General features: G+C 39.5%; 1 protein-coding gene across 1 annotated transcript in view; it reads left to right on the top strand.

Moving 5' to 3' along the window:
- The window catches only part of LOC140725104 (uncharacterized), a 523,726-nt gene that overhangs the window by 496,102 nt on the left and 11,451 nt on the right, over nt 1–16,173 (top strand). The window contains exon 28 of the mRNA XM_073040122.1: nt 6,850–6,952. Within this exon, the coding sequence (XP_072896223.1) occupies nt 6,850–6,952 (103 nt within the window). The remainder of the gene's footprint in view (nt 1–6,849; nt 6,953–16,173) is intronic.

Below are 16,173 nucleotides of genomic sequence, written 5' to 3'. Positions count from 1 at the left end.
CGAAATGTCGTAAATCGAAGAGGCAATTACCATTATTTTTTATGGGAAATATTTTTGAGGATTCCCAGATCCAAAAAATAACCTACCAAATCAAAGCAAATAATACATAAAACCTAAAATAACACTAAAGTATAGTAAAAGCAGGAATGATATGATAAATACACGTCCTATATAAAGTAGAAATATTGTAGGTACGGTGTAGTTTCACTTATCAGACTCAGGAAGACAGCGAGCCAAAATTGATTTGGAGAATAAAATCGGCACGTACACACATACGCACGTATATGCATGCATAAACAACTGCCCGCACAAGACTTCACAGTCATTGTAGTCTTTCTCGGGGTAAACACACATATAAAGCGGGCTTCTTTTTTTCATAAAAGCGAAAATCCTCTTTGGTTAGTGAAAACAGGTACTAATGTAGGTCTTTCGTAACAGCAAGTTGTCGTAAAGTGAACGTTCGAAAAGCGGGGGCCACCGGTACCACAAATAAATTAACAAATAATAAGGTGCATATACGATACAAGTTAAAAAGTAAACAAGTATAACACTACTGGCACTTCATGCATGATGGGACTCAGGTAGTGGTAGGGAATTCAGTAGTTTCATGGCCTGGGATTTGAAGCTGTACCCCATCCTAACAGTTCTTGTCCTAATGCTATGATACATCCTGTATAATATTAGGGGATTAAAAGGTTTGTTAGATAGATGGGGGGGATCACTGACAATGCTAAAGGCCCTGCATACACAGTGCCCCTGAGAAATATCTCTCATTGATTGGTGCTGCTGTGCTTTCTTGACCAAAGAGGTAGTGTTGAGGGACCAGTTGAAATTATCTGTTATGTGCACTCCCAGAAACCTGGTGCTCCTAACTCTCTCCATGGAGGAACCAGGTATGTGTAGTGAGGAGTGGTCAGCCTGCACCTTCCTAAAATCCACAATCATCTCTTTGATATTGTCCATATTGAGACCCAAGCTGTTGTACTTGCACCATTCTATCAGCCGCATAATCACCTCTCTGTACACCATCTCATCATTGTTGATGAGGCCAGTCACTGTTGTGTCATCAGTGAACTTGATTCGGTTTGAACTGGATTTGGCAATGCAGTCATGCATCAGCAGTGTGAACAGCAGCGGACTGAGCACAGAGCATTGGGGAGTGCCAATGCTGGTTAGCATGTGTAACCAGGGCCAAGTTCAAGTTTAATTTTATTATCTTAGACATATATACTCAGGGTTTATATTCCACAAAATTTTGCTTTTTGCAGCAGGAACACAGTACGTTACAAATATGACAAACAGGAGTTAATGTAACCTTAACGTCAATTATAAGTAATTTACTTGGCAAAATAAATATAATGACACCAATGTAAATTGAGAGTCTGATTTATATAGTTTGAGGTAGGATTAGGGTTTTCAGATCAGTTCAAGAACCTGATGGCAGTGGGGAAGGAGCTGTTGTTAAACCATGAATGTGGGTTTTCAGGCTCCAGTATTTGACTGAGTTCCCTACACTCTGCATTCCTGTGCATTGAAGTTTCCATACCTGGCCGTGATACAAACAGTCAGAATGCTTTCCATACATCTGTAGTTTTGTCAGAGTCTTCAATGATATGTCAAATCTCCTGAAAGTAGAAATGCTGGGGCATCTTCTTTATGGTTGCCTCTTTGTGATGCACTTAGGATGACTCCTCCAAGATGAACTAGTAGTAGCTCATCCTTTCCACCACAAACCCTTCATTGAGGACTAGTGCATGTTCAGCTTCCTTCCACTCTCTAAAAACATAGAAAACCTACAGCACAATACAGGGCCTTCAGCCCACAATGCTATGCCAAACATGTACTTACTTTAGAAATGATCTAGGGTTACCCAAAGCACTTTATTTTTATAAGTTCCATGTACCTATCCAGGAGTCTCTTAAAAGGCCCTATCATATCCACCTCCACTACAGTCGCCGGCAGCCCATTCCACGTACTCACCACCCTCTGCATAAAAAACTTACGCCTGACATCTCCTCTGTACCTGCTTCCAAACACCTTAAACCTGTGCCCTCTCGTACCAGCCATTTCAGCCTTGGTAAAAAGCCTCTGACTATCCACATGATCCTCAAAGTTCACAATCAGTTCATAGAACATAGAACATAGAATTCTTTAGCACATTACAAGCCCTTCAGCCCACAAAGCTGTGCTGAACATGTCCTTACCTTAGAACTACCTAGGCTTACCAATAGCCCTCTATTTTGCTAAGCTCCATGTACCTATCCATGAGCCTCTTAAAAGACCCTGTCGTTTCCGCCTCCACCACCACCGCTGGCAGCCCATTCCATGCACTCACCACTCTTTGCGTAAAAAACTTACCCCTGACATCTCCTCTGTACCTATTTCCAAGCACCTTAAAACTATGCCCTCTCGTACTAGCCATTTCAACCCTGGGAAAAAGCCTCTGACTATCCACAGGATTAATGCCTCTCATAATCTTGTACACCTCTATCAGGTCACTTCTCATCCTCCGTCGCTCCAAGGAGAAAAGGCCGAGTTCACTCAACCTGTCTTCATAAGGCATGCTCCCCAATCCAGGCAACATCCTTGCAAATCTCCTCTGCATCCTTTCTATGGTTTTTATGTCCTTCCTGTAGTGAGGCGACCAGAATTGAGCATAGTGCTCCAAGTGGGGTCTGTCCAGGGTCCTATATAGCTGCAACATTACCTCTTAGCTCTTAAAGTAGTTTGCCAACCTACTCTGGAAACTGCCTAGAATTTCCTTAGCACATAGCCCTCTATTTTCCTAAGCTCCATGTACCTGTCTAAGAGTCTCTTAGAAGACCCTATTGTATCTGCCTACACCATCATCACCAGCAGTGCATTCCATACTTTTCAAAAGCTCCAGCACATCCTCTTTCTTAATGTCTATATGCTCAAGCATTTCAGTCTGCTGTAAGTTCCTTGGTTTTGCTAATCTTGTTATGACAACACCCAACCAGCTAACTTATCTCACTGATGTACACCTGCTCTTACCATCTGTAATTCTGCCAACAACAGTGGTATCATTGGCAAATGTATTGATGGTGTTAGAGCTGATTAAACACACAGTTGTAGAACCAGAGAGGGTCTAGCAGAGGGCAAAGCACACAGCCATGAGGTTTTTAATCTTAACAGATTGTGCTGTCGCAGTGGGAAGTTGAGTATCTGATTGCAGCATCTTTGGTCTTAGAGCTTAATAATAGATTTTGTGGGGATGATGGTATAGAACATAGAGTTAATGAACAACAGCCTGACATACCTGTTCCTGTTGTGTAGGTGGGCCAGAGCAGAATAGAGAGCCAACCAGATAATATATATCTAAAATGGAAATAGAGAAATTGAATTGGGTCCAGATTCATACAGAGACAGAATTATGATTTGAGCCATAAACAACCTTTGAAAATACTTCATTATGATAGGTGTAAGCATTACCAGATGGTAGAGGTTGAGACAGGTCTTCCAGCTGTTCTTTGCCATTGAGATAATAAATATCTTCTCGAAGCAGATGGGAACATCAGACCGCAGAAGGAGAAGGCTGAAGATGTCCCTGACAGTTGGTCAGCACAGGGTTTTAGCTCCCAACCAGAAACAGCATCAGGGTCTGACATCTTGCAAGGGTTTGCTCTCCTGAAGAATGTTCTGATGTCATTTTCCGACACTGAGATCACAGGGTCATTTTGTGTTTATTTATTGATTTAACAATGCAGCGTGGAGTAGACGCTAACTGCCACCCATACTGGTACTCATCAGGGTATGTCATTATTCTCCCTCTCAAAGTGTACAGAAAAGGCATTAAGCTCATCAAGGTGTTTATTATAAACACGAGAAAATCTGCAGATACTGGAAATCCAAAACAACACACACTCACAAAATGCTGGAGGAACTCAGCAGGTCAGGCATCATCTATGAAATCACTCAATGTTTCGGGACTGGGAAGGAAAGGGGAAGACACCAGAATAAAATGTGGGGGGAGGGAAAGGAGGATAGATAGAAGGTGATAGGTAAAGTCAGGTGGGTAGGAAAGGAAAAGGGCTGGAGATGATAGGAGAGGAGCGTGGACCATAGGCGAAAGGGAAGGAGGAGGTACACCAGGGGCAGGTGAGAGGAGGTAAGATGCTGGAGTGAGTAACAGTAAAAGAGAGGGGGGGAGGGATTTTTTTTGCCAGAAAGCGAAATTGATATTCATGTCATCAGGTTGGAAGCTATCCAGATGGAATAAGGTGTTCTTCCTCCACCCTGAGGGCAGCCTCATAGTGGCACAAGAGGAGGCCATGAACCAACATAAGATCATAAGATATAGGAGCAGAATTAGGCCATTTGGCCCATCGCATCTGCTCTGCCATTTCATCATGGCTGATCCAAATTTTCTCTCAGCCACAGTCTCCTGCCCTCTCCCCTTATCCCTTCATGGCCTGACCAGTCAAGAATCTGTCAACTTTTGCCTTAAATATACATAAAGACTTGGCCTCCATAGCTGCCTGTGGCAAAGAATTCCACAGATCCATCACTCTGGCTAAAGAGATCCCTCCTCATCTCTGTTCTCATAGGACATTTCTCTATTCTGAGGTTGTGTCAGAACAAAAATGGGAATGGGAATTAAAATGTTTGGTCACCAAGTACTCTTAGAAGTTTAAGGAGATTTGGCTTGTCATTGAAGACTCTAACGAGCTTCAAGAGATATATGGAAAGTTTTCTGAATGGTTGTGTGATGGCCTGGTATGGAAATTTCAATACACAGAAGTGTAAGCAGCTACAGGGAGTAATGGTAAATATTGCAGTAGTTCACAAATATTACATATTAACACAGGAAATACACACAAAATGCTGGAGGAACTCAGCAGGACTGCTAAAGGGTCTCAGCCCAAAGCATCGACTGTACTTTTTCCATAGATGCTACCTGGCCTGCTGAGTTCCTCCAGCATTTTGTGTGTGTTTCTTGTATTTTCAGCATCTGCAGATTTTCTGTCATTTGTGATGGTTTTACATATTAACAAATTCAGTTTAGGGTTACAAATCATGTTTCAAAAATGTATTAACACAATATATTACGATTACTGGGGATTATCATACTAGGAATAGATGTTGTGACAATTTAGTTTATAGTTTTAAGTGCATAATTTGGAAACTAGAACAAGAGCAGATTTATTTTTAATTACATTTCTAATTGTTGACTACAAGTATATTTCCTTGCAAATAATTAGTAAATTTTTCATGTACTTAAGCAGTTAATTGGCAAAAGAAATTATGCTGTGTATGTAGTAGCTGGGAAGGGATTGTTAACTTTTTCAAAGGGAAAGCAGTGCTGAAGTGTGTGTGTGTGTGTGTGTGTGTGTGTGTGTGTGTGTGTGTGTGTGTGTGTGTGTGTGTGTGTGTGTGTGTGTGTGTGTGTGTGTGTGTGTGTGTGTGTGTGTGTGTGTGTGTGTGTGTGTGACAGAGAGAGAGATTGTTGTACTGTTGCTTGAGCAGCAATTGACGACAATAAAAGAGGTTAGGTAGCTCTATCCCTATTTTTTGACTTGCTATGCAGTGATACATATAGATGTTGGCATTAACTCAAATAAGCACTGTAAATTTTGCAATCTGTTTAAGCAGTCTGCAGTGAACTTTGGAGTGAGCTAGAGGGGTCTGTGGATAAGGGCAGCCTGTCCTTTAAATGGAGAATCACCACTGATGGGACTTGTGGGTCTGAATAACCTGCATATTACCACACAATCCGATCGCAAGGCATTCAAGCCATACTGACGTGGCATGGTGTACTTCTAGCTGTGCAGTAGTTGTTTAACAAAGGCAGCAGATTGTGCCCAAAAGCTCTGGTTTATCTTAGTAAGGGAGGAAATGACTGGTAACTTCATTAGCTGCGTGTCTGATACAAGCCAAACATCAGATGCCAAGGTGAATTGTACACTGAAGTGCCGGGGCCAATTGCCCAATAGGTGTAATTTCACATGGAAATAGTCACTGGTACAATCTACCCCAGGGTGAAAAAAACTCTTCACATGTAATTTGCACTTTCAGAACACATGTTAATTGATCCAATTCCTATGTTTAATTGTCATCACTCTAGTCTAGTTCATCCCTGTTACTTTGCCAGCTATTTACAATTCATTCATTTATCTCCTGCTCTCCTTCCTCTGGAACCTCTTGTCCAGCTTCCTCAGCAATGCCATATTTAAAATAAAATCCTCAAATCACAACTGTTTATTATTCCGCATCCAAACTGCCTTGATTTTTATTTCTCCTACTTTGACTGATGTGCTCTGTTTATTTTCTCCTAATGCAAACACCTTACTGCAAATGATGAACATTACTGACACGTAGGTTAATTCTGCCACTGTTAAATGAAATCTTGTTATCTCAGTAAAATTAATCAGTGTAGTTGCAAGCAAAAAGATGAAAATAATGATCCAGGTAAGGTTTCTGTTTAGTGTTGCCTACATCAGAAAATGCTCTTTCTAACAGTGTACATATTTCCCAACATGCAATGCTTTTCTTCCACTCCAATAAGAGTAATTGAGAACAGCAGCGTGTGTTGGTCTTAATCATTCAGCAGTTACACCAGTCAGGTCCTCAGAGAAAAGAAAATTCCCTCCCTGCCTGCAGAAACTGAAGTGGTGATAAATAATAAGCTAAGAGATGATTTCCATAACCAGCAAGAAACCTGATAGCCTGTAGGAGGCGGTTATGTTGCCAGTGCATGTCTGCAGGACTGCCAGTAAATCACATTTTCAAAAACATTCTTTCCAGTGGAAACAAATTTTAAGGAAGCATAGTCCCTAAAGCGCTTTATTGATAGAAGACAGTGAATTGTTTCTGTTCTTTTTGCATTAGGTATGAGTGGGCAAATCTCATAGCGGAAAAAGTTGAAGCTATTGAAGATATGTATAACAGATTGAAAACCAGTATTCAGTCAATGCAACTCCTGCACCAACAGGTAAAAGTACATAGAAAGATCCAATTTTAATACAGTAATTGATTAAATGCTCAATAAATATTGTTTGATTACATTAAGTCTTAAGGAATTGCACTTTGTGAAGACAAACTGGGGTAGGACTTGCACAGTGAATGGTAGGGCAATGAAGAGTGTGGTAGAACAAAGGGATCTGGGAATACAGATCCATAATTCCTTGAAAGTAGCATCATAGGTAGATAAGGTTGTAAAGAGAGCTTTTGGCACATTTGACTTCTTAAATCAAAATGTGGGCCGAATGGCCTTAATCTTTTCCTATATCTTCTGGACTATGGTCTTATTGAGTACAGGAATTGGGACATTGTATTGAAGTTGTATTAAGATGTTGGTGAGGCCTAATTTGGAGTATTGTGCCCAGCTCTGGTCACCTACCACAGGAAAGTTATCAATGAGGCTGAAAGTGTACAGAGAAAATTTACAAGGATGTTGCGAGGCTTTGAGGACCTGAGTTATAGGAAAAGGTTGAATAGGTTAGGACTTTATTCCCTAGAAAGTAGAAGATTGAGGGGAAATTTAATAGAAGAATACAAAATAGAATGGGTGAATGTAATCAGGCTTGAGGTTAGGTGAGACTAGAACTAGAGGTCATAGAACAAAGGTGAAAGGTGAAATGTTTAAGGGGAACACGAGCGGGAGCTTCTTCACTCAGAGGGTGATGAGAATGTGGGATGAGCTGCCAATGGGATGGTGAATGCAGGTTCGATTTCAACTTGTAAGAGAAATTTGGATGGATATATGGTGGGAGGGATATGAAGAGCAAAGGTCCTGATGCAGATCGATGGGGCTAGGCAGATTAATAGTTCAGCATGGACTAGATGGACCAAAGGGCCTATTTCTGTGCTGTAGTGTTGACTCTATATTGTTTCACATTTCTTTACAGGAGACCATTAGGCTGTAGTACATTCTATGACTCTGAATGAAGAGGGTTTGTTTTTAGGACTTAATATTCTGATTAACGGACAACTGACTAAATAGGTTTGCGGTAACAATGACCACTTACCTTGTATAAACCTAAATGAACTAGGCTGTAATCGATTTATATTACACAAACACCTACACTTGTAAATGTCCATCTAATTGATAAATATGAAAGTATTTGTTTATCTATCTGTCATGTGCAGATGCAATAAGATTATGAAAAGAGGTTTCATAAATTGCTCTAAGATAGTTTTCTGGATGGTTAGTTGGAAGAGCATTTGTTTGCAGATTGTTTATCTGCTGTTCTTAACTGGAACAGATGCATAAGTCTGTGAGATCATATCTTTTTGTATAAAAGCATTCATAGAGCACAGAAACAGCCTAATTATATTTGCCAAAAGGCCACAAAATAGATCAAATCAAATCCTTCCAAATAATCCATGATAGCTTTTATGTACATCTGTATAACTCAACATCTCATCCAAAAGATGATTTGGGGTTGATGTATAATACAGCCTTTGTTAATTGTAGAGGTTGCACATGCAGACCACTTCAGAAATTAAATTCCATTGACTTTCATCTGCATCCAAGGAGCAGATGTGGTGACCGTTCTTCCCTAGCAACCCTTCCCTTCACCTTGATATTAAACTTCCTGTCTACCATAAAAAAGGACCATTAGATGAAAATTGCCCACATGATATAAAGTGTAATTTTTAAACAAGGTCTAAACAATCTATCACTTGTACAATTCCTGCCCCATTTCACCATGAGAACAAATCTCCAAGCAGTAGTAAAAATGGAAGAGGAATCTGTTAACACTTCTTAATGGATTTGCTGTCCATTCACTTTTCTATCTCTCCCGTCAACCTAATCCAGAGAGGAAAATATAGCTTTAATTTTTTATTGCAGTATTGAAAATGTGTACTTCACACTGGTGACCCATTTGTCCAGAACTCCAATAATCATGCACAGAGTGGTGAACGACTGTCCCAGCTCTGAAAAAATATGAACACTGTCAATGGTGTAAAGCATTGGTGGTAAAGTGTTATATAATTTACAAAAATTATGAAACCACAAATTTCAGAATTGTGGTTTTTCAAGAGTTAAGGTTTATATAAAATGTTTATCTGAGTCCAAAGTTCTTCACTGAGATCAGTATTGGCAATAATTTTGTTTTCTTCTTTATCGTTAAAAGAAATATCAGTAAAAATTTTATAACTAAAATGCTTTTTTATCCTCCTAATTTTAAATGCTCTTTCATATGATCCAATTGTATTGCTTATAATTCTGTCAGAGATTAGGTTTATATTTAAGTTATTTTCTATTAATTCGGAATGTCTGATTTTTGTCTTAAGGTAACAGAATCAGCTTAAGAGAGTTAATACGGCAGCATAGGAATAAGTCATTAGACTGTTTTGGGAATAAGAAGTGAAAGAGGCAAGTTGTGAAAGATTCACACTATAGGCCATCTCAGTAATTATCTGACATCTACAGATGGAGTCAGTTCTTAATCAAAAGAATGAATCATTACAGATATTGATTCAAACTAAGTTGTTTCAAATAATGAGGCCAGTCAAGTCAGTACAAATTCAGGAGGAAATTCTGCAAATTTGACTGCAGAGTCTTAGCTTAAATAATTCTAAATTACCTAATTTTACTTCATTGTTATAATTAAAACTAAGGACTTTGTTAGAAAATTTGGGCAATATTTACAGATGAATATGTATAACATTAAGTTTACTATTAAAATATTTAGATGGCTTTTTGAAATCTTTATAATTATTCTTATAATATTGAGGAAATTATAGAAATCAACAACTATCTTGAAAATTCATTTCAACCATAATTCCATATTCTACAAACTGTGCTATTTCTCAGTGATACATTTTTATTTCTGAAGAATAGGGTAATTTTTTTTTAAAGAATAAGCCTTACCCCAACCATTCTAAATTACATCTGTATGTAATTCAAAATCTGAAACATAATGAAAAATAATTTCCTACTCTAGTCTTATTCCTTGTATGCAGGAATGCTTTAATAAATTTTACAACATCTTTTGCCTATTTTAAGATTTAAAGCATCTGTGTGCATGGAATGTAAGTAAATTGTTCAGTAAAGTAAGTTCTCAGGTTAAAAAAAAACTATCAAAGCACAATGGTGCAATTTAGAGTACCTAAGATTTTCTTTCCTTAAAGACAAATGTAAAGGCAACTTGAAGAGAGGCCTTTACGTGTTTACAGTCTCACATTATTAGCACCCTTCCCATTAAACTGTACCTTAATATTAGCATCCTTCATTTTAACAAATGTTAATTACCTGCACCAGTTTGTGCACCTTTTACTCAAAAATTTAAAAAACTGGATAAAGAAGGGAATGACGGATTTATTCTTTTAATTTACCTTATATTTCCAAAAGAATTTAAAAACCCACATCTTTGCATAGCATTTATTCATTGTGTCCAAATGTATTTTACTATTACAAAATTTATGATTTCCTGATAAAGAAAAATGCAAGGAATAAAGGAGGAAATCTGTTGTAAGTACATGTGGATGGAAAGGTCGAAAAAGCATGTGTGTCTTTAACTCGAATGGAAACAAGTTTCAGATATAACAATTAAGCATGGAGCCAGAGAAAGAGATATTGCAGAAAGAACAAAAAGAATCTCTGATAAGGTAAAACAGATAACATTAAGTGGTAAAAGCTATGGAATTGTAAGTCTGAAGGGTGTAGTAATAGGTTTCTATGATTCCATTCATTGAGTCCATGAAGGCATAAAAAAGCAATAGCAAGATCATTGATATGTGGAGTTCTCCAAAATTAATAGGGTGGTGTTAAGATCTAAGTTCACTGTTGAGTGAAAGGTGCTGTTTCTCTTATGTATGGTGAACTTCAATAGACTGATGTCAGTGACTTAGGACAGATGCCTTTAGCTTGGTCTTTCACAGAGGAAGACCATAACAGATTATTAACGTTTAGCATTAACCCAAAATGTGAAGCTTTTCCTCAAAGAGTCTGTGATATGGGTTTGAAATGATGGGTAGTGGGAAGACAGAAAGTAAAATGACATCTCCTACTGTTGCATGAGCAAGTGTCAGAGCATGTGGGTAGTAATTAGGTGGTCCACTCACAATGTTAAGGGGGAGTAAATATGTTTGGTGATTTTGTCTTGTTAAAGGCAGAGGATAATCTATTGAATATGAGCCTCAATAGGAGCAAAAAATGGCTATATGCTCACTTGGTCAACCTCTACCATTCTGTAAGGTCACGTCCAATCTAAACTTTGGTCTCAAGGTTTTCCTGTCTGATTCAGTTACTCTGGGATCAAAGTTCAAAGTAAATCTTTTTATCAGAGTACAAATATGTCATCACATGCAACTCTGAAATTAATTTTCCTGCAAACATACTCAGCAAATCTATAGAATAATAACTATAACATAATCAATGAAAGATCAAGTAGAGTACAGAAGATAACAAACTCTGCAAATGCAAATATAAATAAATTGCAAGAAATAACAAGATAAAGAGTCCTTAAAATGAGATCATTAGTTGTGGGAACATTTCAATGGATGGGCAAATGAGTGTAGTTATCTCCTTTTCTTCAATGCCCTGATGGTTAAATTGTAGTAACTATTCTTGAGCCTGGAGATGCAAGCCCTGAGCCTCTTGTCCCTTCTACCTAATGACATAAGCGAGAAAAGAGCATGGGTGGTGAGGATCTCTGATGATGGATGCTGTTTTCCTATGACAGTGTTTCATGTAGATGTGTGCGATAGTTGAGAGGGCTTTACCCATGATGTACTAGGCCAAATCCACTACCTTCTGTAGGGTTTTCCATTCAAAGGTATTGCTGCTTCCATACCAAGCTGTGATGCAGATAGTCACTACACTCTCCACTGATGCTGTTATTCAGAAATCTAGTTATTGAAGCCTTGAAATAAAAAATAACAAGATGACTTGACATACAAAGAATTCCAAAACTCCAGAGCCACAGAAGAAAAGAATTTCTCCTCATCAGGTGACAATGGTGACCACTAATCTTACGACAATGGTCCCTGCCTCTAGATTCTACCTCTCAAGAAAAGCATTATCAGAGCAGTGATGCTATGAAGCTCTCACAGAATCACATAAGCTTCAGAGAAATCACCTATCATTCTTCTGAACTCGACTTATTATAGTCTAATTCTACTCAATCTGTCCTCATGGGGCAATCTTCTCATCCAGGAATTAATTTGCAGAATCTTCACTCTATTATCCGATGTAAACCCATCTTTCTTTAAATAAGAAGAACATAACTTATGTCATATTCCATGTGTGATCTCCTGAAATTAGATAATAGTGTTTTGTACTGTATACTCATTGCAATTAAAGGCTATATAACATACTGATTGGTATTGTACCCACCTGCTGACATACAAACATAAAAAAATACAGCAAAATACAGGCCCTTCAGCCCACAATGTTGTGCTGAACCCATAGCCCTCTATTTTTCAAAGCTCCATGTACCTATCCAGGAGTCTCTTAAAAGACCCTATTGTATTCGCCTCCACCACCATTGCTGGCAGCCCATTCCATGCACTCACCACTCTCTGCGTAAAAAAACTTACCCCTGACATCTCCTCTGTACCTACTTCCAAACAGCTACTGGGAAAATCCTCTGACTATCCACACGATCAATGTATCTCAACTCAAAGGAGAAAAGGCCAAGTTCACTCAACCTATTCTCATAAAGCATGCTCCCCAATCCAGGCAACATCTTTGTAAATCTCTTCTGCACCTTTTCTATCGTTTCTACATCCTTCCTGTAGTGAGGTGACCAGAACTGAGCACAGTACTCCAAGTGGGTTCTGACCAGGGTCCTATATAGCTGTAACATTACCTCTCGGCACTTGAACTCAATCCCACGGTTGATGAAGACCAATACACCGTATGCCTTCTTAACCACACAGTCAACCTGCGCAGTAGCTTTTAGTATCCTATGGACTCGGACCCCAATCCCTCTGATCCTCCACACTGCCAGGAGTCTTACCATTAATACTATATTCTGCTGTCATATTTGACCTACCAAAATGAACCACCTGGCACTTATCTGGGTTGAACTCCATCTGCCACTTCTCAGCCCAGTTTTGCATCCTATCAATGTCCCACCGTAACCTCTGACAGCCCTCCACACTATCCACAACACCGCCAACCTTTGTGTCATCAACAAATTTACTAACCCATCCCTCCATTTCCTCATCCAGGTCATTTATAAAAATCACAAAGAGAAGGGGTCCCAGAACAGATCCCTGAGGCACACCACTGGTCACCAACCTTCGTACAGAATTTGACCGGTCTACAACCACTCTTTGTCTTCTGTGCGCAGGCCAGTTCTGGATCCACAAAGCAATTTCCCCTTGGGTCTCATGCCTCCTTACTTTCTTAATGAGCCTTGCATGGCCTACCTTATCAAATGCCTTGCTGAAATCCATATACACTACATCTACTGCTCTTCCTTCATCAACGTGTTTAGTCACATCCTCAAAAAATTCAATCAGGCTTGTAAGGCACGACTTTGACAAAGCTATGCTGACTATTCCTAATCATATTATGCCTCTCCAAATGTTCATAAATCCTGCCTCTCAGGATCTTCTCCATCAACTTACCAACCACTGAAGTAAGACTAACTGTTCTATAATTTCCTGGGCTATCTCTACTCCCTTTCTTGAATAAGGGAACAACATCTGCAACCCTCCAATCCTCCAGAACATCTCCTGTCCCCATTGATGATGCAAAGATCATTGTCAGAGGCTCAGCAATCTCCTCCCTTGCTTCCCACAGTAGCCTGGGGTACATCTCATCCGGTCCCGTTGACTTATCCAACTTGATGCTTTCCAAAAGCTCGAACATATCATATTTCTTAATGTCTATATGCTCAAGCTTTACAATCTGCTGTAAGACATCCCTGCAATTGCCAAGGTCCTTTTCCATAGTGAATACTGAAGCAAAGTATTCATTAAGTACCTCTGCTGTCTCCTCCAGTCCCATACACATTTTTCGACTGTCACACTTGATTGGTCCTATTCTCTCACATCTTACCCTTTTGCTCTTCACATACTTGTAGTATGCCTTGGGGTTTTACTTAATCCTGTTCGCCAAGGCCTTCTCTTGGCCCCTTCTGGCTCTCCCAATTTCATTCTTAAATTCTTTCCTGCTAGGCTTATAATTTTCTAGAACTCTATCATTACCTAGTTTTTGAATCTTTCGTAAGCTTTTCTTTTCTTCTTGACTAGATTTTCAACTGCCTTTGTACACCACGGTTCCTGTACCCTACCATCATTTCCCAGTCTCATTGGAACGTACCTATGCAGAACTCCACACAAATATCCCCTGAACATTTGCCACATTTCTGCTGTACATTTCTCTGTGAACATCTGCTTCCAATTTATGCTTCCAGGTTCCCACCTGATAGCTTCATATTTCCCTTTACTCCAATTAAATGCTTTCCTAACTTGTCTGTTCTGTCCCTTTCTAAAGCTATGGTAAAGAAGATAGAATTATGATCACTATCTCCAAAATGCTCTCCCACTGAGAGACCTGACACCTGATCAGGTTCATTTCGCAATACCAGATCAAGTACAGCCTCTCCTCTTGTAGGCTGATCTACATACTGCGTCAGGAAACTTTCCTGAATACACCTAACAAACTCCACCCCTTCTAAACCCCTTGCTCTCGGGAGATGCCAATCAATATTTGGGAAATTAAAATCTCCCACCACGACAACTCTGTTATTATTACACCTTTCCAGAATCTGTCTCCCTATCTGCTCCTCAATGTCCTCATTACTATTTGGTGGTCTATAAAAAACACCCGGTCGAGTTATTAATCTCTTCCTGTTTCTAACTTCCACCCACAGAGACTCAGTATGACAATCCCTCCATGACACTATATCTGATCAACAGTGCTATGTCCCCACCTCTTTTGCCTCCCTCCCTGTCCTTTCTGAAACATCTAAAGCCTGGCTCTCTAAGTAACTATTCCTGCCCCTGAGCCATTCTCGTTTCTGTAATGGCCACAACACCTACAAGTATCTGGGAGTACAGTTAGACGAGAAGCTAGACTGGACTGCCAACACAGATGCCTTGTGCAGGAAGGCACAGAGTCGACTGTACTTCCTTAGAAGGTTGGCATCATTCAATGTTTGTAGTGAGATGCTGAAGATGTTCTATAGGTCAGTTGTGGAGAGCACCCTCTTCTTTGTGGTGGCGTGTTGGGGAGGCAGCATTAAGAAGAGGGACGCCTCACATCTTAATAAGCTGGTAAGGAAGGTGGGCTCTGTCGTGGGCAAAGTACTGGAGAGTATAACATCGGTAGCAGAGCGAAGGGCGCTGAGTAGGCTACGGTCAATTATGGAAAACCCTGAACATCCTCTACATAGCACCATCCAGAGACAGAGAAGCAGTTTCAGCGACAGGTTGCTATCGATGCAATGCTCCTCAGACAGGATGAAGAGATCAATACTCCCCAATGCCATTCGGCTTTACAATTCAACCGCCAGGAGTATGATATGTTAAAGTGCCGGGGTTAGGACTCAATGTATTTAAGTAAACTACTTAAGAACTTTTTAAAAGCTATTATTAATGCTTTTTGAGAGGGTGATTTTAGATGCATATCATATTTTTACTGAGTTAAGTATTGTATGTAATTAGTTTTGCTACAATAAGTGTATGGGACATTGGAAAAAATGTTGAATTTCCCCATGGGGATGAATAAAGTATCTATCTATCTATCTATCTATCTATCTATCTATCTATCTATCATAGCTCCAAGTACTGATCCACGCTCAAAACTCATCTGCTTTGTTCATGATACTCCTTACATTAAAATAGGCACATTTCAAACCATCAGTCAGAGCGCGTCCCTTCTCTACCACCTGCCTATCCTCCCTCTCACGCCGCCTACAAGCTTTCTCTATTTGTAAGCCAACCGGCCCTTCCTCCATCTCTTCAGTTTGGTTTCTGATAACATTGCAGATAGCTCTCAACACTAACATTAAGTAGCCTCACATCATTTAAGTCTATTTGTCCATTCTTCCTGTGTTGCATTTCCCACATTTTTCCCTATTCGTCATTTTGTTGCCCTTTCACTTCAACTGTCTGCACCTTTTTTGCAGACTCTTCGTGTTTTCCTCATCAAAATATTTCACACCTGCCTTTATGTCATCAGCAAATGTATAATGAAATTCAAGCCTTTCATCTAGAACAGTAATGTCGGGTATAAATAGCTACATC

This window comes from Hemitrygon akajei, chromosome 1 (assembly GCF_048418815.1).
Source record: "Hemitrygon akajei chromosome 1, sHemAka1.3, whole genome shotgun sequence".
In the NCBI taxonomy this organism is placed as follows: domain Eukaryota; kingdom Metazoa; phylum Chordata; class Chondrichthyes; order Myliobatiformes; family Dasyatidae; genus Hemitrygon; species Hemitrygon akajei.
The sequence above is the reverse complement of the archived record's forward strand: the minus strand, read 5'-3'. Positions and strand labels throughout refer to the sequence as shown.